Source organism: Sus scrofa, chromosome 12 (genome assembly GCF_054392235.1).
Source record: "Sus scrofa isolate SSC_HxYL_T2T_F1_AM1 chromosome 12, Sscrofa_HxYL_maternal_Yorkshire_Landrace_v2.0, whole genome shotgun sequence".
In the NCBI taxonomy this organism is placed as follows: domain Eukaryota; kingdom Metazoa; phylum Chordata; class Mammalia; order Artiodactyla; family Suidae; genus Sus; species Sus scrofa.
The window spans coordinates 47,076,842-47,103,769 of NC_139394.1; the positions used below are offsets into that span (position 1 = coordinate 47,076,842).

Sequence of the window (26,928 nt, forward strand, 5' to 3'; positions counted from 1 at the left end):
GCAGACCTCCACCACCAAAGGAGCGTGGTGAACCCTTCAAAGCAATCACCTGAGAGGGCTGCATTCTTATTCCAGAGCTGCTAGGGCTCAAAACATCAGTGAAACTCTTTCCGGGTAGGGCAGCTTTAAAGTCAGGTTCTGACTCCTAAGACAGAGCCTCACTGTTTCACAGCCACGTCCACTCTGCTGCTGGTGGACACAAACCATCCTCATTTGGTACAGTCTTCAGTGAGAGCCCAACAGTAATAACCCAAACAGCCAATCCATTTCCAACCAAAATCTACTTAGCACGATCATCTGTCTTAATCAAGCCCTGCTCCCAATGACATCTGAATGATTTCAAAAACCTAATTCACCCTGAGACACTTAAAAATGTGACATTAGATACAAATTAATATCACACAGGCTCTTAAGTGTTCACAAAACGTAAAATCAATTTGAACAAAGGTAGCATGACCAGAATAAGAACATAACCTTCCAAGTTTATTGCTAAGTGAATGTATATACCTATTTTTTTTTTTTTTTTGAGGCTGTTACTCTTTTTTAAAAAGCGTGTTACTTTCTAGGAACACTTTATGTTTTGAGCACAATTCCAAAGACATTAAAAGCTAGTACTGTAGATCTTTTTTCCTTTTCCATATTTCTCTAAATACTTAAAGTTGGTTACTATCTTCATTTCACATAAATGTTCCAGGTACTTAAAAGTAACAGATTATAAATAATTTCAATAGTAGAGAAGTTTTTCAAACTCGAGCTGACTTTTCACATCAGCATGCTTTGGTTTTGTTTTTGTAATGGCCGCATGCGGGGCACATGGAAGTTCCCAGGCCAGGGAATGACTTGAAGCCAGAGCTGCAGCAATGCCAGATCCTTCTAACCCACTGCATTGGGCCAGGGATCAAACCCGCTTCTCCGTAGCAACCTGAGCAGCAGAAGTGAGATTCTTGACCCACTGTGTCACAGTGGGAACTCCACACACCAGCATGGTTTTAATAAGTTGTACTCTAATGCAAGCTGAGTAAAGTGTAACATTTGGGATCAATGTGTCTTTTCCCTACTAAAGTCCTAATCAATTCCAATATCTCGGAGTCAAGAGATTTTTTTCCCTACATGTATTATCCTCTAATATAAAAAATACTTCCTTAATGAAAAAAAGCCAAAATCTTATTTGATAGTCCCCTAAATATACCTATTAATTCTTAAACATTAAGCATTATTCCAGAACTAAACATGGTCACCACAGTGAGAATTTTAGTGGAAGTTAGTTGGGCATCAGTCGGCCTGCTGTCTTTGTAGTGAGTATGATAAATAGTTATCCACTTTTTTCTTTTGTATTTTAACAGAATGCCTGGTACCCAGTAAATAAAGTTAAGAACCTGTTAAGAACTGCAGAGAAGATTTTGTTCTTTACAGATTGCAGCAAGTCTGAGTTGAGGAAGTTCTGACAGATGCAAAATGTACACCTGTTGCAGGTGCACATACAGCGTAACCGGGCATGGCTGCGAAAACACACAGAAGGACAGGAGTTGAGTTCTTACTTATAAATATGGCACAGGTGAGAGTGTGCCAACTTAAAAAAAAAAAGATTTAGGCATAAGCAACACTAAAAAAAAAAAAAAAAAAAGGACAGTGTGGGGCATGCTAAAGTTGTGCAAAATTCCAATTCCACATTTACCAAAAATATAATAAATGGCAATAGCTCCCTCCTCCCTCCCCATAGAAAATCTAGGGAAAATTAGCTAACATTTTTGCTTTCTTGAAGGGGGGATGGAATTTTTATCACAAAAGTTTTAGTGGAATAAATATGCACAGCAATAGATGGCACCCTCATCTAAATTAATAAGAGAAAAACTGAGTAAGCCACAGCGCCCACCAGAAGGTCAAAGTCGGCTAGCATTTAAATACCCATCCCCTCCTCCTACTCGTCCCTCAGCAAACATACACATGCCTGAAAACCAGGAAGGAGAAGAGTGACGAATATACAGAAGAGTCAATAGACAAGTCTATTCGACCCTGAGGAGATATGAACAGCATCGTCTTTAAATTCATCAAGCACCATGGTTCCCAAAAGAAATCAAAGTGCTTCATAAATTTCTCATGAACCCAAAATAGAGGGTTAATTTCGTCAGCTACCAAAACACAGCAGCTACGTATGAGAATATGAAACTCTGGGTAAGGATGTAAAAGTCAACAATGGATCCAATTGATGTTAAATACGAAATTTAGGGAGGCTTTCTGACTCCTTTCTGGTTGAGCAGAGTTGCACTGGTTGGTACAGGCACGTGTGGCAACCGATTTCACCTCCATTTAACCACCAAAGTAGGGGGTCTCTAATGACTGCTCAGTGGTCAGGGCCACTCAGACATACAAAACCATCACACCCCCCTGAAGAGGCACTGGCGCAGATCCCACTCAGAAGGGCGCCACCTGATGAATCAATGCCATCACCTCCTGCAACACCTGAACATTTTTTAGAGGCTTCTCAGTCAAAGGACTGGCCCAATCTGACTTGGCTTAGCTTGTGAGATCTGAGGAGACCACAGCACACGGTGGCATGGTTGTGGAGATTGGCAGCATCCCAATAATGCCTAGTTCCCAACGTGAAGAAAAATAAGAATTAATTTTTTAAAAGACTCTTATAGGATCAAGACATTCCTTTTTAAAACTTGACTCGTGACGATGAACATATCACTGCTACTAAGTCACTGCCAGCTGTCATACTGGAATCCATCTGTTATTTTATAAACGGACTCTCCAACATACACAGGCTCCACCCACCGGAAGGGAGGGATGCAAAGTATGCTTAGCAACAGGGAGATGCTTCATGAGAAGTCGTTTCGGATTAACCATATAAACAAGTGTCCGTGTATGTACATTTATCATATACACACACATACACACACACACGCACACTCACACGCACTGCGGTAAAATTTTAAAGATGCAGAGCTAAAAACACAGTTGAGGTTATTTACAGGATTAAGAGAATGCATTTACATAGTTAAAAAAAAAAAAAAAAGACACTATAATATACAGTTAGGCAGTAAGCCTGACCAAGCAGTGCGTTTCTAGATAATTACTAAATGCTAATTATGGTGGAAAAGGAGAGCTGGTCATCTATAAGAAAATGTCAACAAAATCCCACAGAAGCCATAAAGAAAAAGTAACTTACAAAGCAGTTTTTAGAAAGACCCAGACTTTTCTCAAATTCTCTATTCTATCAGTGTTGCCCGTGTCTCGGGAGAGTCTGTCTCTGTAATGATCCTCTCTGTAGATAACATACATGAGAGTTTTAAAGCAAAGGTAAAACATGTATAAGGTCTTGCTTATCTTATAGTAATAGGAATGACTTCTCTTCCAATACAAATAAAATTTCAAGGGTATGCTGCCTTTTTAAAAACATACCAGTTAATGGAATAGCAATAGTTAACTCTGATTTGAAAAATCTGTACGAATTAACACAGTTCTGAAAAACCTCTGTTTATTGCAATTTTTGAGTATGATTCTATTTTATACTGCAGTTTCCGTAAGAAAAAAAATAATTTAGAGAATAACACAATAATAAATGGAATAAACTACAAAGTCCTGAGAAACGCACTGCCTGAAAAACTATCTTGTCACAAAACAGAATTTATACAAACACAGTACTTGAGGAGAATGCCATTAAGAACCATGCAATTTTAAGGCAGTTAGTAAGCTATGGAGATGACCACAGTTATGTGCTTGTGCATATGTATGCAGAGATATACAATAAATGTACATAAAATTTGTGGCTCATAACACTTAATGTAAAACATTTATATACAGAGAATTCCAATTACAACTACCTTTTACAGCACTTAGAAAAGACATTATATCCTGAACTCAAACATACCCATAATTTAAACATAAATTCATAAAAGATTTTAGTAATCCTTGACATAGTCAAGGTCAACTAATCAACAGAAAAATATAAAAATGAACTTTTTGTTCATATGGAAATACCTTGTAAGCAAAAAGCACATGACGTCAATCCCATTTTATTGCAGTAAGACTATTATTTTAATGTGGGCGAGGGGCTGAGTTTTATTGTACTATCCCATTAAGATAGTTACAGCCGCTCGAAAATATTCAGATATTGTCAGAAGCACCATTTATATCATTTCATTCTTGTACCCAAACCAAACTCGCATTTACTCAAACTTGTACCTTCTCATTACAAAGTCTCTTTCTGTTGCTGAACAACTTCTAGGTGACAAAGATTCCACCCTCATGGCTAGAAACAGCATGCAATGTTACCATGAACCATGCAGCAGGAAAGTGATGGCAGAGCGAGTACTTACGGGTACATGGCCATTGTTGTCAGTTTGACAAAGATATCTTTACTGGGTGCATCAGCAGTATTGCAAGTGAAGGCTTGTGGTGGAGGCATTTTGTGTTTCCTGCAGAAATCAGCAGGTGAAATACTATATTCTTGTTTAACTTCATGCAGGTCTGATTTTGCAGCTACGATTAAGCAAGGTATTCTGCTGTCCATAAAGTGTTGCTATAGAATACAAAAATGAAATCAAAATCTGATGACAAGTTCAAAGCCCACTAAACTTCATTAAACACGCACTAAAACTTTTCTCTGGATAGGCAAAAAAATCAACTGTTTCAAAGAGAAAGTGAACTAAGAGGGAAAGACTGGCAGTGGTCCAGGTCAGGAGCATAAGACCAGGGCCACTTTTCTAAAGCTGATAAAAAATACACAGCTGTAGCAACTCTTCAGATTCACCACAATTTGAAAAAAAAATTTTTTTTTTAATTAAAGAGACACAATACTTTTTTTTTTTTTGCTTTGCTTTTTAGGGCCACACCTGTGGCATATGGAGGTTCCCAGGCTAGAGGTCCAATCAGAGATATAGTCTATGCCAGTCTATGCCACAGCCACAGCCATGCCAGATCTGAGCCACGTCTGTGACCCACGCTACGGCTCACGGCAATGCCAAATCCTTAACCCACTGAGCGAAGCCAAGGATAGAACCTACATCCTCATGGATCCTAGCCGGTTCGTTAACCGCTGAGCCACGAAGGGAACTCCAGACACAATACTTCTGGAGTTCCCATTGTGGCTCAGTGGTAATGAACCTGATTAGTATCCAGGAGATGCAGGTTTGACCCAGGCCCTGCATCAACCCTGGTTGATAATCTCAAAGTAATTGTTAACTTTTCAAGCCTCAAATTTATCCTCTTGTTCTGGATTTATTCTTGGTATCACTGGCAACATATATTCAATTTGCATTCCTAATGGCCAAGACCTTCCATTAATGTAGAGGTTCTTAACCAGGAATGCACTTCAGAGTCATGTATGGAAAAAACAGTTTTTAAAAATATAGATATCTGGGACTCTACCACCTCAGAATGAAATCAGAACCTTTAGGAATAGGACACAGATATACGCATTTTTTAAAAAGTTCCACAAATAATTCTTTTACATTTCCCTAGTTAGAAAACACCACATTACAATTCCATTAAATTCCCTATAAAGTTAACTTAGTTACCAGCCAAAAGAGCAACAAACCTTAAAAATCCTGGCACAGTATTCAAAGGATTTGGGGTTACTGACATCATATACCAGGCACACAACATCACAAAGGATCTCGGCCTCAGTTAGAAATTCTGATTCGGAGATATCATGCAACTTGTAAAAAGAAAAAGATAATGAGAAATCTAACATAACACTGATGTATAAAGTCATGATGTTTCATTACTTGCTTAACTTGACTTCCTAATTAAAAAATACTAGCTAAGCATAAATTTTCAGACTATTTTTAGAAGTAAGACTTACAGATAAACAAGGAGCTTCAGATTTGTGCAAATGAAAAACAGTGATTAAGGTTCTACAGAAACTAGTATTTAGTGAGTGACTAAAGTGCAGGCCCCCTACAAGCAATTCTCTACATACTTTAGATAATAGTATCTGTAGTATGTGTGGTATGTATAGTATGTAGCCGATACTGTATCTATATAAAGATAGAAACACAGATAAAGAAAATAGGCTAAAGAGATTAAGTTCACCACCACAGATAACACATCTAATTGCTTATCAGACTAGAACTGAAACTCAGATATGATTTCCCAGTCTTTTTTCTTTCTACCACACCTCCCTTCCTCCCCACCAATCAAAAACACAAACCCAAGAACTGGATGCCAACTGGATGTTCTACTTCACTGCCAACTCATTTTTTCTTTCTTTCTGTTCTTTTCTTTTTTTTTTTTTTGGTCTTTTTGCCTTTTCTAGGGCCACTCTCGCAGCATATGGAGGTTCCCAGGCTAGGGGATGAATCGGAGCTGTTGCCGCTGGCCTACGCCAGAGCCACAGCAACACCAGATCCAAGCCACGTCTGTGACCTACACCACAGCTCACGGCAAAGCCAGATCCCTAACCCAGTGAGCAAGGCCAGGGACCGAACCCGCAACCCCATGGTTCCTAGTCAGATTCATTAACCACTGTGCCACGACGGGAACTCCTCAACTCTTTTTCAATGTTTCTTATTAAACCTCTAAAACATCAGTTTATGATATGATAATGATCCAACAAAAGCAAAATTCAGTACTGATCATGCATCTTTTTGAGGAGAAGAAAAGGGAAGTGGAATGTCAGAGGTGACTTAGTATGTTCCCAACACTATGACAGAATGGATGGTCAGAGGCATGGAAGACACTAATGTGCAAAGAATGGTTGTAAGAATAAAAACTGGAAAATCAACAATCAGCAAGATTTAATAAATCCTCAATATGTAGAATTATTCTTATAGGAGAAGGATGGGAGATAAACAGGTTTAAGAGAAAACAACAAAGAACTTTTATCATAAAGAGCAAAATATGCATAAAATTTGATGTAATCATCTGTCACACAGAATAAACTATTGCCAAAGGGAAAATGGAAGGCTATGAACTTTATTTAGTGCCTATTATTTGTTTGGAGATTTCATATTAGGTAACTTAATAAGAAACTCAGGCTCAGAAAGAATAAACAACTTTCCCAAGGCCACACAGCTAATCGGTGGTGAACCAAGATTCAAACCAAAAATCAGACTGGATCCAAAGAGAACATCCCACTTCTTTCTACTACTTCATATTATCTTTTCAGTTATACCATTAACTCATTTTTTAGGCTAACACATTTGTTAACTCTACTCCTCCCTGCTTAATAGATACAACTTGATTCAGACTGCAGATAAACTACCATGCACCTGCACTAAGGTTTTCATACTAATTTCCAGTTAACAATAAATAGAGGACATAATTTTTAAAAATAAAAGTGGAAAGGGTGGGGGGATGTGCTTGGGTTATGGGATGGAAATCCTGTGAAAGTGGATTGTTATGATCAATATACAACTACAGATGTGATAAATTCATTTGAGTAATTAAAAAAATAAAAATTAAAAAATTTTTAAAAAGTGGAAGTAAAGAGGATTTAATTTTTTTTTTTTGGTGGTATAAATCCAATTAAGCAGACAAACAGATGAATTTCTACTTGTAACTATACCCATGCAATCACCATACAGATCAAAATAATTAAAATTAATGCCAATGAATAAACCAAGTGAGGGAAAAAAAAACACACAAAAGTCAATACATTAAATTCAATTATATTTTCAAAGAATTTTTTTCCCCAAATTTTATGGCCGCACCTGTGCCATATGGAAGTTCCTGGGCCAGGGATTGAATCTGAGCGGCAGCTTTGATCTACACTGTAGCTGCAGCGGTATGGAGCCGGAGCCTTTTAACCTACTGTGACGGGCTGGAGATCAAACCTGGGCTTCCATAGCAACCTGAGCCAACTGCAGAAGGATTCTTAACCTATAGAGCCAAGGCAGGAACTTCCAAATAATTATTTAAAAATGGACCCAATAACTCACAGTCTTCATGTGCCAGAAAGTTACTTACCAACAAGTATTTCTCTTGTCCGTATACATAAACAGTGTTAATCGCATAATAGGATTTATGATCATCACGAATTTTCTTTTGCCTCTGAAAAAAGTAAAAAATCTCATTATTTACAGTAAGAAACAACAGTAACTCATTTTCATCAACACACTCTGTGGATCTGTGTGGGTGTGTTACCAAAAAAAAAGGGACATTCTTCCCTACACTATGCATTATTTATCAGTACAAAGGGGGATATTGATTTCATTTCTTAGTTCTTAAGGGCTAAAACAAAAGATGTATTTGTTTTGCATAAAGGGAAAGCAGTAGCTAAAACGGAAGTAAGTATATTACTGAAAGTGTATCCCAGAGCCACCTGCTGGCAATTCTCATCACACTATCACTTCATCTGCTCTTTCATCGGGAAATTATGTCCATCTCCTTACTCAAGGCTGCAGTCAGAATTAGACAGCAATAGCGTTTGGTTCAGAATATTCACTGTGCATTAACTTCATGCCAAGTACCATGTGTGAGGCTTTCATATGTGTATTTATTTAATCCCCATCTAAACACTAGTTAAAAAAAAAAAAGACAAATGATAGCTAACATCAATGACACAAAAAGAAAGCCACCTCAACCAGTTTAGTGTTACACTTTAGTTGTACTTTCCTGTTATACATACGTCACCCAGTTCTACCAATCATCCAAGAAGGCTCATGGTTATGCAAAAATTACGTCAACTCCTAACTATAAAAATGTGTTGGGTAAAGTTTTATTTTTGAGAACTCTCACCATTAAGTTTCTTCCAAGAAGAGCCTGAAGAACTCCAGTCTTCCCACAATTTTTCATCCCAATTACATTACATCTGAACACATTTCTTTGAGTTTGTTTTTTCTGAAGGTCTATCTTCTTATCTCTTGTTACTAAAAAAAAAAAAAAAAAACAAAAAGAAGAAGGAAAAAGGAAAAAAAGAAAAAAATTATGTACCACTTAGATGCACTAAGCATACATTTCACCTTCTACAAAATAGGGTATTGGTATTTATCATGTTTGGGAAGTGTTTGATCAATAAACATGCTGTACAACAGTCAAGTTGTATGTGAAATAAAGTACAAAATTTAATAGGGAAGGGCCTCACGTGGTGAAAAAGACACATTTCTGAACGTTGGCTGTAAAGTAAACTTCTAGCAAACAAATGGTATTTATTTCAACATAAAATAAGTAGTATCTTTTCATAAAGGAAAGGATACTGCAAAAATGAACAAAAATTACAGTAAGTATAGCCAACACTACATTCCATCTTTTTGTTATAAATTATTCTCATAACAAATTATAAACTGAAAGAATCTAACATCAATGCCAGATCCTTTAACCTACTGTGCCAGGCCAGGGATCGAACTCATGCCTCCACAGTGACACAAGCCATTGTAGTCAGGTTCTTAACTCACTGTGCCACATGGGAACTCCTTAAAAAACATTTTTAAATTATGAACTGAATAGTACTCAGATACTTACCTGTGATGGCTGAAGCTTGAGACTCTTGTTCAGTCAATATTGAATAGCCTAGATAACCCAAATACTCCAGACACCGCTGCACATCTAAATAGGTCGTCAGCCTAAGAAAGGGAAGAGTTTAAAATGTGAAAAGTTTCTAAACGTGTATTTATTAAAAAAAAATTACAACCACTCAAATAATTTGACCACCAGACCCAGATAATTTTTGTCAGCATGCTTTCATTTCCCATGTACCCAAACATGGCTTTTCCTAGAAGGTCATTCTTAGGGCAGAAAAGAAAGGGAGGAGAATGCAAGATGCGGGCAAAGGATCCTGTATCTATTCCACCTGCCCAGAGAGAGCAAGGCCACACAGATGAGCCACACAGCTGCTGTAAGATCTAGAGTGGGACATTTTATATTATTTGTTTCCCATGTTACATATTATATGGCTAACACTGGCTAGTAAGAAAGACTTAATGGTAATTAAATCTGAAACAGTTTGCGAAAGATACAAAAATAACTGAAAGGCACAAGAATTAGTTAGCCTTTATTTTTTCTTTTTTCTGTCTTTTTGCCATTTCTTGGGCCGCTCCCACGGCATATGGAGGTTCCCAGGCTAGGGGTCCAATTGGAGCTGTAGCCACCAGTCTACACCAGAGCCACAGCAACTCGGGATCCGAGCTGCATCCGCAACCTACACCACAGCTCATGGCAACGCCAGATCCTTAACCCACTGAGCAAGGCCACGGATCGAACCCACAACCTCATGGTTCCTAGTCGGATTCGTTAACCACTGAGCCACGATGGGAACTCCTAGTTGGCCTTTCTTATGATTTGAAAAAAGAATAGATCCTGGTGTTGAGAAAGTTAATCTCACCAAAGGTAAAGAAATTATGTCATTGTGCACAAGAGGATCTCCTTAGCATTCTAAATAAAAAGTCAACTCTGCTCTATCTAGACTGTAGACATCCTCACTAAGCCTAAGAGTGCATTAAAAACAAACAGCAACAGGAGTTCCATCATGGCTCAGCAGAAGCGAATCTGACTAGCATCCATGAGAACACAGGTTCGATCCCTGGCCTTGCTCAGTGGGTTAAGGATCCAGTGTTGCCATGAGTTGTGGTGCAGGCTGCAGACATGGCTTGGATCTGGCGTTGCTGTGGCTCTGATGTAGGCCGGCAGCTACAGCTCCGATTTGACTCCTAGCCTGGGAACTTCCATATACTGTGGGTGCGGCCCTAAAATGACAAAATAATAATAATAATAACAATGATAAAACTCAAAATCAGGTTCTCCTCATTTTCTAAAGATAAAAGAACTGTGCAGTAACAATGACGTTTCTAGTTCCCTTAATCAAAAAAGTATTAAAATTTAGTTCCATTTTGATATGACTGTTTCCCTGCAAATCATCCAAGAGCAAACATCCTTTCCTGATGAATTTACAGACCATCTCTAGTGCACCTTAGAGACAGCAACGGTACTATAAATCCTGCTCACAGGCAGTGATGATGAAGCATTTCGTGAGTGCTGACACACTTGCAAAATGATGAATGTAACATACCATAATTTTAAACGAGCTGTAACTCTAGAGGAAAGAAGTGAGCTCTATACTCACGTCCACTGGGAGAGGAAGCCCTGGTAGGTTATCCAGCCTCTTTCATTTGTACAAACTGTGTTATTCACATCTGGCCCCCACGGTATATAAGGGAAAACTTTAAACAAATCTTTAAGCTCATCAGGTGACAAAGCACAATCTCTATCCTGAAGATACAAAGTACACAAAATGTTTAGATATCTAAGAGAATAATTCCCAAACACACGAGCCCCCTAATTTAGTAAAGCTATGCTTCTAAAAACTAACAGATGAAAAGAAACTTTATATTTTATCAAGAAAATTCCTTATATGTATATTAGGCAACCTATGTAAGTCTATCAGAAAATAATTTTTTCACCTTGGAAAAATAATAAAGTAAAATAATAAAAGAAAGTATTTTTCCTAGTTTAAGAGCGTTTGAGTAATTTCTGGCTATGTGACATAAGTACCCAGTAGCTCAGGGAACACAGTTGCATCATTCGCAGAAAAATATTTTATCACATATCATGGAAAACCGCAGCTAAAAGCTTACCAAATCATGCTTGTCAAAAGTACTTTGGAGAAACAAATATGCATGGTGATTTAATTCAGTAGTGCAATCAGGAGGTATTTTTAGCCTGTTGATGGAAAAAAAAGGTAAAATAAAAGTCATTAATCAAATATTAAAATTTAATTTAAGAAATGAATATGAAACTACAAGCCTTTTTGTAGGATGACATCATTTACAAAATATTTGCTGCAGCCATTTAGACTTTCCCAGGGAAGTCAAGGGAGTGGTATGACAGTCCTCAGAAGAGTCACAATAGTGCTTGCTCTGAGGTGACATACATAGTTCTCTTTTTTTTTTTTTTTTTTTTTTGTCTTTCAGTCTTTTGTCCTTTGTTGTTGTTGTTGTTGCTATTTCTTGGGCCGCTCCCGTGGCATATGGAGGTTCCCAGGCTAGGGGTTGAATCGGAGCTGTAGCCACCGGCCTACGCCAGAGCCACAGCAACGCAGGATCCGAGCCGCGTCTGCAACCTACACCACAGCTCACGGCAACGCCGGATCGTCAACCCACTGAGCAAGGGCAGGGACCGAACCCGCAACCTCGTGGTTCCTAGTCGGATTCGTTAACCACTGCGCCACGACGGGAACTCCCCATAGTTCTCTTAAATATCTGAAGGGTAGCTTGTATTAAAAAATTTACAAAATAACTGGAGTTCCTGCTATGGCGCAAAGGGATCGGCAGCATCTTGGGAGTGCTGGGACACAGGTTCGATCCCCAGCCTCGCCCAGTGGGTGCAGCTTTGGACTGCAGCACGGATCTGATCCCTGGCCCGGGAACTCCATATACTGTGGGGTGGCCAAAAAAGAAAAAAAAAAATTAAATTAAAAAAATTTACAAAATTTACAAATAAGAGTGATTGAACTGTAAACCAATTATAAGTAAAAATTACGAGCTTTATACAATATCAACATTGTAATGAGCTGAAGATGATGCGAAGAGATGTTGTTTCTGCCTCATTTGACCTTTGACACACCCTAAATTCAGTTTGACAAACATTTATCAAATGTGCTGAGGTACCAGGGACACAAAAATGAGACAGGCTCCCCTACAGGTAAGGAACCACACCCACGCTGGAGACAGACCACAAGATGACCTCACTATCTCAAGAATGAAGCAACTGCTGGGTATGGGTCAACTGAGGATGCTTGGGGAGCCCATGTGAAAGGGAAGATCTCTGGCCTGGATTTGGGAAGGTGTCAGCACCAGAGACACTGTCACCTGAATTGAGACTTGAAGGATAACAGCCATGAATTAGGTTGGGGGAGAGGGAGGAAGAGAGTGAAAATATCATGGAAAAAGCCTGGAGTGGGAAACAATACCTAATTGGTGGACTACAAATAGTTTAGTATTTACTTCTAGAACAAAGGTAGGCAGAGTGCCGGCCCAGAGCAGATCATGAATGACCTCCAACGCCAGGATAAGAAGCTTGGGCTTTTATCCTATCTTGCAGGGAAAGTGACACGGCCAAATCCGTGTTATCTCTCTATTAACCTGGCAGCAATGTGAAGGACAGAGGCAGAGAATTTAATAAGAAGGCTAAAAAAGACTCAAGTGGTGGCTCTGAAGGGGCTACTTTGCAGAAAGTTAAAGGCGGAACGCACAGAGAAATTAAAAGAGGTCTTAGTGAGAGTCACAAAGCCGTAACAGATGGAGTGTCCTCACTGTCAAACTTTAGAAAGAAATAAGCAACCTCCTGTAGAATTTATCTACCCACATAAATGGCACAAAAAAACTTGATGAAAACATCCTGGGACAAATTCATTCATCCAACATACATGTACTGAAAAATCTGGGAAATTATTTGAGCCAAGATTTAGTAACTTTGATGATGGAAGTTTCAACTTAGAACTAATTAACAGACCACGTCTCTAACCAAAAAGTTATTTTGTTTCCTCAATGATGGGGAAGGAAAAAACAGCTAAGTTTTTCCCTAACCCTTACATGGATAGCTAATAGTGCTATACTAAAATTAAAAAGAACACGAAGATAACGTGCCACTGAAAAAAGCTGAAAGACTCAAAGGCCAGATCTTGGAAAGTCATCCTCCTAAAAGGCCCACTTCCCTGACGGGCACAAGGCAGTCTCCTGTTTCAGAGTGACACTGGGTTCCCTGTTAAACACACAGAACTTAAACATAGTATCTAAAGGAAAATAACCATGAAGAGAATGACTTATTCTATCCTGAGCTGAGGACTCTATAAAACTTAGGGAAGAGAAGGACTGAAGAAAAGAAAAACGCTAACCAATATATTTCTGGTCCTTTATGTATGCATGTATGTGTGTATATGTATGTATTTGGCCATGCCCATGGCATGAAGAAATTCCCGGGCCAGGTGTCGAACCTGTGCCACAGCAGTGACAATGCACGATGCTTAACCTGCTGTGCCACCAGGAACTCCATCTGATGTCTTAACTTTAAAAACAAGTTTGAATACTACTCAGTCATAAAAAAGAATGAAATGATGCCATCTGCAGCAACATGGATGGAACCAGAGACTCTCGTCCTGAGTGAAGTAAGTCAGAAAGAGAAAGACAAATACCGTATGATATCACTCACATCTGGCATCTAATATACGGCACAAATGAACCTTTCCACAGAAAAGAGAATCATGGACTTGAAGAAGAGACTTATGGTTGCCTGGGGGGAGGAGGAGGGAGTGGGAGGGGACTGGGAGCTTGAGGTTAACTATGGCTCTTGGAATGGACTAACAATGAGAGCCTGCTGGGTAGCACTGAGAACTATGTCTAGATACAACGCAGCACAACCATGGGAGAAAAAATTATGTATACATGAATGTGTAACTGGGTCCCCATGCTGTACAGTGGGGAAAAAAAAAGTGTGTTTGGGGAAATAACAATAAAAAATAAATTTTTAAAAAATTTAAAAATTAAAATAAATAAATAAATAAAATAAAAACAAGTTTGTCTAGCACCTTTTATCTCTTTCCTCAATAAAATGAATTTCAAAAGATACCTGTTTACTCTATTAGAAGAAGAGGGAGAGCTTGAGCCATCAGTGGCTTTCACTCCCGAGGGGACATTTTTGGCTGTCACATTTGGGGGAAGAGGTACCACTAGCATCTGTAAGGATGTGTTAAATAAACATCCTATAGTGCACAGGACAAGCTCTACAACAATGAATCATCCAGTCCAGTCAAAAATGTCAAACACGCCAGGGTTGAGAAACCCTGCTTAAACAGCTCTATAAATCTGATATTCCTGAGTAGCTCAAAGCCCATCTACCTATGTGCTAAATAAAACCTTAAAATTCTGGTGAGTGAAATCAATCAGAAAGCCAAAGGTACATACAAGGGAAATAAATATTCAGGAGTCAAATCCAGATCGTCGTCATAACCAAATCGTCGAAGCACAGTCCAAGTAGTTTCGTGTCTCCCTCTCTGGATAAAAAGTGTGTGTAAAAAAAGAAAACCTGAAATACAATAAATTAGTATGTACAGTTGATGTGAAAAATGGGTAAAGAGTCACACGGGAGAAAAGCATCTAACACATAAGGGCAAGAGCTGAACTCAGGGACACAGGTGTAGTGGTTTTGCATCCTGAAGGTCAAATCAAAACAAAGGAAATATTTCAGTGAAACAGAGCTGATTTCAGAATCATTTCACATACACACCCAGGCCAGCAAGAGATGGTACTGAGTGAAAGGGCCAAAGACATATCCTAAGGGATTCACTGACATTTTCAAAGTTATATAATAAAATCAAATGCAATCATAATAAACATCTTTGCCTTTATTTCTATAATGGAAAATTCACCTCATTTTACGGTGGCTATATATTTTACAGGGAATATTCTGTGCTTGGTAAATTTCATTGGACGATAAAATACCTTCTCTCTCTCTCTTTTTTTTAAAGGGCCGCACCTGAGGCATATCAAAGTTCCCAGTCTAGGGGTAGAATGGAAGCTGCAGCTGCCAGCCTACACCACAGGCAGAGCAAACACAGGGTCTGAGCCGCGTCTGCGACCTACACCACAGATCACGGCAATACTGGATCCTTAACCCACTGAGTGGAGCCAGGGATCAAACCCGTATCCTCATGGACACTATGTTGGGTTCATAACCCACCAAGCCACAATGGGAACTCCTAAAATGTCTTCTCTCAAATTAATTTCTATTTGATGTATGCTTATGAGTAAGAAGAATTTTAAGATAAATTTGTTTTAGAAATTTCTTACCCTCAGGCCCCTGCATTCCTAAGATCCAATCAATTTTCCTACCTCTAACCTGTACGTCTGACTATAAAGATAATTATCCCCACCAAGGGCCTGTCTCTTTCAACTCCCCCCCCCCTTTTTTTTTTTGCTTTTTTTTAGGGCTGCACCTGCGGCATATGGAATTTCCCAAGCTAGGGGTCAAATAGGAGCTGCAGCTGCCAACCTCCACCACAGCTACAGCAACACAGGATCCGAGCTATGTCTGTATGCTATGCCACAGCTCACAGCAATGCTAGACCCCCAAACCACTGAGCAAGGCCAGGGATCGAACCCCCATCCTCACGGATATTAGTAGGATTCGTTTCCACTGTGCCACAACTCTTTAAATATCCAGGCTAGATTTTAGGTATATTAGTAAATATATACATTTCCTTAAATATAGATAATACTATGAAGACTTCCACTTTCTGCCAAATTTTGAAAATGTTAATTCAAAAGGGTGAAAAAGTATCATTCACCTACCTTTCAGTGTCAATCCACTATCAGCCACACCATCACTTATGTGTTTTCTGACTACGTTCTTGACATCTTCCAGAGCCTGAGGAGCTAACGGAGTATTGAAACAAATTCTCTAGCAAAAAGAACCATAAAGTTATAAATAAATCAGCACTAAAACCACAAATATAAATATTAATCCATAATGCAACATGAATGAGTTGTTACCGAAAGACAAGTTCTAAATGGGGACAGCTTCTGCTTTGCATTAAGTAAAACATGTCATACGTAGAAGGACATGTTTTCCCTGCTCTCCCCGTGGAGAGTGTCTAAACTGGGGTTTCTAAAACACAGAGCTCTTTGTACAGCTACGTCATATAAAACTAAGAAAGAAAAGTAATTCAGAGTTCAGACTTCAAGGCATCCTCAAATACACCCACTGCACACCATGAAATGACTCTCAGAGACCCCTCAACTCCTAAGCATTAGAGAGTTTTATTCCCTCTAAAGATCACACAGCCTGATATGATAGAAAGTTTTTGATATGAAAGAGAGGCATGGTTATCAAAATACCATTGTTTAAGCCACTAAGTTTTTTGCAGCTTTTCTCAGCAGAGAAAGATCAAGATACACAAATGTCTGAAATAAATGAAAGCCACCTGAAAGAAGTTGAGTTCAGCATCATTGAGTGTGCCGTCGTTGTCTTGATCAGATATTTTAAATATGCGAGTAAGGGCCTTTATACAGGCTGGTTTCATCTGCAAAATCATTGAGAAAGGAAACAACTGTATTAACATAACAGGTTGGGATTTTTAAATATGGTTTTCACCAACAGGCTGAGAAGAATTCTGAATGTTTTCACTGTCAAATACATAATATCGGATACAACCAACACAGGAAATGAACTAAAGCAAACCATTTCCTTTTACACTCGAGCCATTTTAAGAAAATGAATCAATGTTTACTCGGGCCACCAAGTGGAAGGGTTAAACTCTCCCTTCATGACTGCACGCTCTCTGAAGACGGGCAAAAGAGAAGTTCATCGTGAGTGAGGATCCATTCTTTCCGTTATATAAAGAAGAAATATTTATTTTTTTTTTATAGCCTCTCTCATTTGAGCTGTCTTATAAAACTAGAGCAAGGGCTTCCCCTCTCCCCCTCAACTTCTCTGATTTTTCACCATCAACCTTCTGGTAGCAGAATCAGACTAAATGTTTTGAGCTGTCATTTGTGTGTATGTGTGTGTATTTCAAAGCTGGGACATAAAATGTGCTTTTACAAGTAGGCGACAAAACAGCACTCCTTGATAAGGGCAAAAGGCTTTTACTAACCTCCTATTATAAGAGCTTTATTTATTTACGAGTTAGGGTCCTGGCTCAGTGGTTAACGAACCCAACTAGTATCCAGGAGGATGTGGGTTCAATCCCTGGCCTCTCTCAGTGGGTTAAGGATTTGGCATTGCCATGAGCAGTGGTGTAGGTCGCAGACACGGCTCGGATCCCGTGTTGCTGTGGCTGTAGTGCAGGCTGGCAGCTATAGCTCCAATTCGACCCCTAGCGTGGGAATCTCCATATGCCACAGGTACAGCCCTAGAAAGACAAAAAATAATAATAATAATTTTATTTATTTATTTACAGCCATACCCACAGCATTCGGAAGTTCCTGGGCCAGGGATTGAACTCAAGCCACAGCATGAAAACACCAAACCCCACCCACTAGGTCACCAAGGGAATCCATACTAAGAGAAGTATATTTTAAAAGAACCTTGCCTTTTGTGACTCTAAAACTCTTTTGAGCAAAGCTGATGGAAATGTATTTTGACAACTTCCTTAATTTTTGTTTGAGGATTTTTTTTTTGCTATTTCTTGGGCTGCTCCCATGGTATATGGAGGTTCCCAGGCTAGGGGTCGAATCGGAGCTGTGGCCACTGGCCTACGCCAGAGCCGCCAGAGCCACAGCAACGCGGGATCTGAGCCGTGTCTGTAACCTACACCACAGCTCATGGCAACGCCGGATCGTTAACCCACTGAGCAAGGGCAGGGACCAAACCCTCAACCTCATGGTTCCTAGTCGGATTCGTTAACCACTGCACCACGACAAGAACTCCTTGTTTGAGGATTTATAAGGGATAGAATATTTCACTTTAAAAAGAAGGCCTATGGAGTTCCCATCATGGTGCAGAGGAAACAAATCCCAACGAGGAACCAGTGAGGTTGTAGGTTCGATCCCTGGCCTCACTCAGTGGGTTGAGGATCCAGCGTTGCCGTGAGCTGCAGTGTAGGCTGCAGACTCGGCTCGGATCTAGTGTTGCCACGGCTGTGGCACAGGCCGGCAGCTGTAGCTCCAATTTGACCCCTAGCCTGGGAACCTCCATATGCCTCGGCTGCAGCCCTAAAAAGACAAAAGACAAAAAAAATAAAAATAAGGCCTAAAAGTTCTCTTGTAGCACAGGGAGGTTAAGGATCTGGTGGTGTCACTGCTGCGGCTCAGACTGCTGCTGTGGTACAGGTTCAATCCCTGGCCCAGGAACTTCTACATGCCATGGGCAGCGCCGGGAGAAAAAAAAAGGTCTCGTTTCTAATTTGTATAATTGCTACAGGATAATCACTGTTGACGATTTTTGGAAAATAAAACTTTCAGGAAGATTTTAGACACTGTGTACACTTGGAAGGAGATCTCTCATGGACACTAGAATCAGAGAAATGAGACAGCATGGTGAGAAAATGTGTATCTGTTAGCTTATGAACTTCAGTGATACAGCTATCCAGAACAAACAGTGATGAGGAGCTCTGATCCCACTATCAAATTCAAATGCATAAAATAAATTCTTTTAAAAATAGGAAGTAATGGGTGCTTCTGTCGTGGCTCAGTGGTTAATGAATCCAACTAGGAACCATGAGGTTGCGGGTTTGATCCCTGGCCTCACTCAGTGGGTTAAGGACCCGGTGTTGCCATGAGCTGTGGTGTAGGTTGCAGATGTGGCTCGGATACTGCGTTGCTGTGGCTCTGGCGTAGGCCAGGAGCTAGAACTCCAATTAGACCCCTAGGCTGGGAACCTCCATATGCCGTGGGAAGCGGCCCTAGAAAGGGCAAAAAGACAAAAAATAAATAAATAAATAAATAAAAACAGGAAGTAATGTTATCTTCCCCAACATACATAATCCCCCCCACACTTTTTTTTTTTGGTTTAAATGGGAGCTCTAGGAGAACAATTTGATAGAGTGATAAAAAGGTAAAATCTTAGATATAAAGAGATTGGGAAAAGTAGAGAAAAAGTAGCCAAACATTTGGGAAGCACGGATAGGGTTTTCTTTATTAAAGAATATTAAATGGACTATATAACCTATCATATCCACAATCATGGATAATTTCTAAAATTTCTTTTGGCCTTTTTTTTTTATGGTGGCACCCATGGATAATTTTTTTTTTAAGCAAAGAATAAGAAATTGCTTCTATAAATATGATGCTAATATTAGGTATTCGAGGTTAGTAAATATCACATTTTATTTACTCTTCTTTTTAAAATCTGTTACATAATAATCTAAATGTTTCTAAAAGTAGCAATAGCTAGAATGATGCAAAAGACAGTCTAAAAATAACTTTTTATTTTGCCACTGTTTTTTTTTCTCATCACAAAATGCTTTATTTAAAAAAGTAATTTGAGGAGTTCCCTTTGTGGCTCGGCTGGTTACAAATTCAACTAGTATTCATGAGGATGTGTGTCTGGTCTCGGGGCCTGCTCACTGGGTTAAGGATCTGGTGTTGCCGTGAGCTATAGCATAGGTAGCAGACAAGGCTTGGATCTGGCCTTGCTGTGGCTGTGGCATAGGCCGGCAGCTGTAGCTCTGATTCGACCTCTAGCTTGGGAACTTCCATATGCAGGGGGTGTGGCCCTAAAAGGTAAAAAAAAAAAATTGAAAAAAATAAATAGTGATGCATTTTTCATTAAAACTTGGAATATATCAGAAGCAAAAGTGCTCTAAGGTACTGGCTTGAAATTTAAATATTAACCACTTTAAAATATAACACCAAAAATGACTACCTTTTAAAATATATTAAAAATTATACTTCAATGAACTGTAAAAAAAATGTTATAGTAATAAAATAAAGTCACTTTGCATATGAGCGTTTCACACGGATCTTTTTCATTATTAGGTAAGGCAGAGGACTCCACGGGTCAGAGGGTGTCTGTTATCACTGGAAACACACTTTAGGCTTTAATGCAGGCTTTGATTTAGAATATGATCTTTTTGATGATTTCTATCTCAAAGCTGTGTTAACAAAGTTTATTGAGGGTGTCGGAATAAAAGATTCTGGTATAAGCTTAGATCAAGGCTTGTATTTGAATAAAACAAAACATACGGTCTCTAAAAGTTGCAGATTTTACCTTAGGTCCATCTAAGAAATGAGTAACAGATGGTAGTAGATGTTTTACTAGGAAGGGAGGGGTGATTAGCAGATTAGCAGAACTAATAATAAGCCTAAGAAAAACGTAGCAATTAAAGAACTGGGAACAAAGGAGAGAGGGGATTTAGGCTAAACTCAGAGGTAAATCTCTGTAGCAGGAGACGGATACCCAAATTTTCTTGATCATGAAATACAGCAACTGGCTGAATCAGAATGCAATCTGTATTTTTAACAAGTACACTAACTCTTCGTAGGTGAAATCTGGGAAATACAGAATTAAGAACAACTTAGAAAAAAAAAACATTTCAATTAAAGAACAGCAAACAAGGATTAAGGAAGAGTCAATCAGGGTCAGATTAAGGGATAACGCATATTAATATTTACATCAGGGTCAGCACATTTTTGGTAAAGGGTCACAGAGTAAATGTTTCAGGCTTTGGGGGCCAACAGGCAAAATCAAAGGTATCAAGAGATAATCAATGTGCACAAAGCTTTTATTGACGAAATTAAAAATATAATAACAGTATAAATTTGCTATTCAGGTCTACTAAAGAGAAGGAGGAAATTCTTCTTAGAGGGATAACATACGGTTTATTTAGGGTTCAAAGTTAATGTTCCCTCTCTTGTAATAACCTATAATGGACTATAATCTGCAAAACAAAAAACAAACCACTATGCTATACACCCAAAACACAATATTGTAAATCAACTATACTTCAATTTTTTTTTAAAAAGTAAGCATTTCCTATCATGAAAATCAACTGCAAATGTTCTATATAATAGAGGTCTATAATGAGATTTTACGTATTTCATCTTTGAAAATGTCTTTTTGTACAGATACACACTTTCAGTAGCGGTACATATCTATAAACGCGTAACTTTAATTGAGCATATTCATCACTTGGAAGACATTTACAGAATTACATTAGATGATTTTCTTGATATTTGCCTATAAACACGTCATTACACTGCATTTTGATCAGTCCCAATTGACAGTTAGGTGGAAGCTCCTCAACTGCAGAGTCAAATGGATTAGGAAATACGGAAATTTCCTTTGCATGTGCATCGAGATTCAAAAACACCAAAGCTAGAATTAAAGCTCAGAAAATATATCTATTTTGCCATCTGAAATCCACTTTTTTTTTTTTCTCATTTTGGCATGGCAAATATGTACCCATTAAAAAAAATACAATGTTGCAGTCCAGTGGTACATATGATACTTGAAATGCTGCTGTTGTGTTTGAACCCTGTCAGTGCAATTAGCAGTGCACTGAACAGCAGCAGTAACAGTTACCACATAGAGGCTCTGTTGCAACTACTTAACTCTTGTCCTTTGTAGCAAGAAAGCACAGACAAACATAAAGGGTAAGTGTGGCTGTGTTGCAATAAAATTTATTTATGAACCATGAAATCTGAATGTCACATGATTTTCTCACATCACAAAATATTATTCCTTTTGATTTTTTCCCAATCACTAAAAAAAGTAAAATAGGAGTTCCCGTCGTGGCGCAGTGGTTAACGAATCCGACTAGGAACCATGAGGTTGCGGGTTCGGTCCCTGCCCTTGCTCAGTGGGTTAACGATCCGGCGTTGCCGTGAGCTGTGGTGTAGGTTGCAGACGCGGCTCGGATCCCGCGTTGCTGTGGCTCTGGTGTAGGCCGGTGGCTACAGCTCCGATTGGACCCCTAGCCTGGGAACCTCCATATGCCGCAGGAGCGGCCCAAGAAATAGCAAAAAGACCAAAAAAAAAAAAAGTAAAATAGCTCATAGGTCATATAAAAGCAGGTGGCAGGCCAAATCTGGCCTGTGAGTCAGTACTCCAACCACTCACCTATGCTATTAACTTTTCCTGAAGAAAAATCTTCCCAAGAAACTTTTTTCTGGGGCGATCCTGTCGTGGCTCAGCAGTTAATGAACCCGACTAGCATTCATGAGGATGTAGGTTCAATCCCTGCCCTCACTCAGTGGGTTAAGGATCTAGCATTGCCGTGAGCTGTGGTGTAGGTCACAGATGTGGCTCAGATCCTGTGTTGCTGTGGCTCTGGAGTAGGCCAGCCCGGCAGCTACAGCTCCAATTCAACTCCTAGCCTGGGAACCTCCATATGCCACAGGTGTGGCCTTAAAAGCCAAAAAAAAAAAAAAAAAGAAAGAAACTTTTTCCCTCCAGCAAACTTATTTCTTAAAAACTCAACAACAACAACAAAATAAATAAGTAAATTAAGAAATGGCTAAAAAAATTATTTATTTATTTATTTATCTATCTATCTATTGTCTTTTTGCTATTTCTTGGGCTGCTCCTGTGGCATATGGAGATTCCCAGGCTAGGGGTCGAGTCGGAGCTGTAGCCACTGGCCTACACCAGAGCCACAGCAACTCGGGATCCGAGCTTCGTCTGCGACCTACACCACGGCTCAAGGCAACGCCGGATCCTTAACCCACTGAGCAAGGGCAGGGACCGAACCCGAAACCTCATGGTTCCTAGTCGGATTCGTTAACCACTGTGCCACGACGGGAACTCCCAAAAATTTATTTTTGTTGTTGTTGTGTTTTTGTCTTTTCTATGGCCACACCCGTGGCATATGGAGGTTCCTAGGCTAGGGGTCTAATCGGAGCCGTAGCTGCTGGCCTATGCCATAGCCACAGCAACTCGGGATCTGAGTTGAGTCTGCAACCTACACCACAGCTCACGGCAACACTGGATCCTTAACTCACTGAGGGAGGCCAGGGATCGAACCTACAACCTCAGTGTTCCTGATCGGATTGGCTAACCACTGAGCCATGGGAACTCCAAGAAATGGGTAAAAAATTTAAATAGACATTTCTCCAAAAGAGATACACAAATGGCCAGTAAGCACATGAAAAGATGTTCAACCTCATCAGCCATCCCAAAAATGCAATTCTAACAGGATACCATTCACATCTACCAGAATGGCTATAAATAAAGGTGGGGGAAGGGGTAACAAGCATTGGCAAAAGATGTGAAGGAATTCAGACTTCCATATAGTTTAGTGGATCCTCAATAAGTCAAACATCGAATTACCATGTGACCCAGCAATTCCACTGCTAAATAACAATTCCACTGCTAAATAACAATTCCACTGCTAAACGCAGGTGTTCAAGCTTATGTGTAAATGTTCTTCGCTCTACTCACAAAAAGTGGAAGCCACCCAAATAACCACCAACAGATGAATGGATAAACAAAATGTGGTATATCCATACAAGGAAGTATTATTTGACCATAAAAAGGAATGAATTACTAACCCTGCTACAACAGATGAAAACAAGAGAAAGAAGCCAGACAAAGAAACACCACATATTGTATGATTCCACTGATATGAAATGTCCAGAACAGGTATAGCCACAGAAACGGAAAGGAGATTAGTGGTTGCCAAAAGCTGCAGGAAGGTGGCGGTGGGGGAATGGGAGGGACCGCTAACGAGTACAAGATGTCTTTGGGGGTGATGAAATGCTCTGGTGCTGTATGTACAACACTGTGAATTCACTAAAAAAAAATAAATCAATGGATTATATAGTTCAAAGGGGTGAATTTTATGGTGAGTTATACCTCAATCTAAAAATTAATTTTAAAAGTCTATGGTAAAAATCATTAAATTTTAGATATTTCATTAAGGCATTACTGCGTTTCTAAGCTAAGAAACACAAAGGAGTATTCAAATTGTGTTACATGTGGTTCCCTTGTCAAATAACACCCAAAGTTTTCGCTTGTATGAGGTTTTTTTGTTTTTTTTTTTTTGTCTTTTGTTGTTGTTGTTGCTATTTCTTGGGCCGCTCCCTCGGCATTATTGTTGTTGTTGTTGTTGTTGCCATTTCTTGGGCCGCTCCCGCGGCATATGGAGGTTCCCAGGCTAGGGGTCAAATCGGAGCTGTAGCCACCGGCCCACGCCAGAGCCACAGCAACGCGGGATCCGAGCTGCGTCTGCAACCTACACCACAGCTCACGGCAACGCCGGATCGTTAACCCACTGAGCAAGGGCAGGGACCGAACCCGCAACCTCATGGTTCCTAGTCGGATTCGTTAACCACTTCGCCACGACGGGAACTCCTGTATGAGTTTTTAAGTTTGTGGATTTTATAGCAGCAAAGCAAGTAGATTGGTTAAGTCTTCAGACTTTTGCTGTTATAATTGCCAATGCTTCTGTTTGTTTTAAATGGCATTTCCTGAAACAGTGTTTCACCTGAAATATTATTCTGAGTATTTAACGTGAAATGTCTTTGAAGAAAAGCACAAGAAAAACAACAGTTTAGAAAACAATAAATCTAAATTTCGGTAGTTTAAATGAATACTTAAGAGTTACTAAGAATCATTATCTCAACAGAGTTACTGCCTGCACATTCCAGCCCCTACTAATGGAGGTTTTACCTCTTTTTCCTCTGGGCAGTACAGGGGCCCTGTAGGATGAAGAACAGCTTTCTGTGCGTAATAAAAGAGCTCTGATATGTTCTTCAGGTTTTTTGCTGAACACTGAAAAGAAAGTTTAAAATTATTCACTCTGAAAACAATTACGAGAGCTAAAAACATTTTCTAAACTATCAATGGAAGGTAGTTAAGATCTCGGGAGACACTGAAAAAATGTGTTTTTCTTAATGGTTATCACAATATGATTGTCTACAAAGCGCTCAGAGGCAAACTCCAAGTTCTGTGCTTTCTTTGGTTGACAGGACTTCACAAACAATAGGAAACTCAGTCCATCCCACACCTTTTCCCCTCTTATTCTGAACCTCAGTTGTGTGAGACTTGACCGGCTGTAAATTTCAAAATCGAATGGGAAAGTTTACCTCCACACAGGTTTCGATTTCGGTGTACTGGTTCATAATCGGAAGGATGGTCTCCATGCTACTGTATTCCACCAGATCAGACTTGTTCCCAACCAATATCAAAGGCAGCCTGGAAGAAACAGGGCACGTCATAACAATAAGGAAGGCAAAAGGCATTTGATTTGTATTTTAATGTACATCATAACCTATACTAACCAATAAGACTTAATCTCCCAAATATGAACCCCCTACTGTAGTCCACTCAAGCCCCCTAAAGAGCTTATGCATCCTCAACAAATATTTACTGAGTTTCTATTATAAGCCAGGGACTGTTCTAACGATTAAAGACACAAGACAAGAGTTCCCATCGTGGCTCAGTGGTTAATGAATCTGACTAGGAACCATGAAACGTCAGGTTCGATCCCTGGCCTCGCTCAGTGGGTTAAGGATCCGGCACTGCTGTGAGCTGTGGTGTAGGTTGCAGACGCGGCTTGAATCCCAAGTTGCTATGGCTCTGGTGTAGGCTTTACTAACTGTAAATTAGATGCCTAGCCTGGGAACCTCCATATGCCGCAGGTGCGGCCCTAGAAAAGACCAAAAATAAAAAATAAAGACACAAGACAGATAAAGTCCCTCCGCATTCTAATATTAAAAGTCAGAAAATGGACAATAAGCAAATAAACAAGCCACGTTCCAATTCCCTAAGCACAATGAAGGAAACAACTAGGGGGATATGGGATAAAGTAATGGGAGGCGGCTAACTATAACACGGTATTCAGGGAAAAACCTCCCTGACAAAGCAGCACTTGTGCCCTGGAGTGAAGGATGAAATGGAACCTGTCAGGTGAAGAGCCAGGAATGAGCTGGCCGGGAAGATAGGACAGCACATGCAAAAGCCCCAAAGCTAAAAAAAAAACATCCCCATGAGTCCAAAGAACAGAACAATGCCAGAGCGGCTGGAGAGTGGTGTCAAAGGGGAGAGGCCTGAAATGGGGCTGGAGAAAGGAGCAAAGGCCAGACACGACAGGACCTGCAGCTGCAGGAAGAGTGTGTATTTTAAGTGGACAATGGGAAGCCGTGGATAGATTACAGGTAGGGGAATGACGTGATCTGATCACATTTTAAAATGCAGTCATGTGTCATCTTTCAGAGATACATACTGAAGTATTTACAGTATGATAAGACGTGTGATTTGTTCAAATGACCCCAAGGGGACGGGTAAAAAATGGAACAAGACTGGCCATGAGTCGTTAATTACTGAAGCTAGATGATAGATACAGAGGGATTCATTTTACTGTTCTCTCTACTTTTGCATATGTTTGATTTTTTTTTTCCAATAATATAATAAAAGCTTTTCGGAGTTCCCGTCGTGGCTCAGTGCTTAACGAATTCAACGAGGAACCATGAGGCCTTGCTCAGTGGGTTAAGGATCCGGCGTTGCCGTGAGCTGTGGTATAGGTCGCAGACCGGCTTGGATCCCGAGTTGCTGTGGCTGTGGTGTAGGACAGCGGCTACAGCTCCAATTCGACCCCTAGCCTGGGAACCT

At 39.8% G+C, this 26,928-nt stretch overlaps 1 protein-coding gene and 1 long non-coding RNA gene across 14 annotated transcripts in view; both read right to left on the reverse strand.

Annotated features, from left to right (window-relative positions):
- The window catches only part of RHOT1 (ras homolog family member T1), a 72,153-nt gene that overhangs the window by 13,988 nt on the left and 31,237 nt on the right, over nucleotides 1-26,928 (reverse strand). For 4 of the 13 annotated variants that reach the window (XM_084985201.1, XM_084985199.1, XM_013989959.3 and 1 more), the window contains 14 exons: nucleotides 25,404-25,512; nucleotides 24,988-25,089; nucleotides 16,859-16,957; nucleotides 16,227-16,335; nucleotides 14,841-14,961; nucleotides 11,517-11,601; nucleotides 11,006-11,151; nucleotides 9,409-9,509; nucleotides 8,686-8,816; nucleotides 7,915-7,998; nucleotides 5,543-5,662; nucleotides 4,323-4,525; nucleotides 3,173-3,268; nucleotides 1,377-1,499 (listed from right to left, as the gene is read on the reverse strand). In XM_084985201.1, coding sequence (XP_084841327.1) covers nucleotides 1,377-1,499; nucleotides 3,173-3,268; nucleotides 4,323-4,525; nucleotides 5,543-5,662; nucleotides 7,915-7,998; nucleotides 8,686-8,816; nucleotides 9,409-9,509; nucleotides 11,006-11,151; nucleotides 11,517-11,601; nucleotides 14,841-14,961; nucleotides 16,227-16,335; nucleotides 16,859-16,957; nucleotides 24,988-25,089; nucleotides 25,404-25,460 — 1,577 coding nt within the window. In that variant the 5' untranslated portion in view covers nucleotides 25,461-25,512. Of the gene's footprint in view, nucleotides 1-1,376; nucleotides 1,500-3,172; nucleotides 3,269-4,322; nucleotides 4,526-5,542; nucleotides 5,663-7,914; nucleotides 7,999-8,685; nucleotides 8,817-9,408; nucleotides 9,510-9,929; nucleotides 10,124-10,501; nucleotides 11,152-11,516; nucleotides 11,602-14,840; nucleotides 14,962-16,226; nucleotides 16,336-16,858; nucleotides 16,958-24,987; nucleotides 25,090-25,403; nucleotides 25,513-26,928 lie in introns of those variants that run through there. The other 9 variants (XM_084985202.1, XM_084985200.1, XM_005656986.4 and 6 more) reach the window with 4 other exon arrangements.
- Nucleotides 20,811-23,195, reverse strand: LOC146398260 (uncharacterized). The gene is made up of 2 exons (XR_014821444.1): nucleotides 22,347-23,195; nucleotides 20,811-22,080 (listed from the first exon to the last, which is right to left on the reverse strand). It is a non-coding gene; the product is annotated as an uncharacterized LOC146398260 (long non-coding RNA).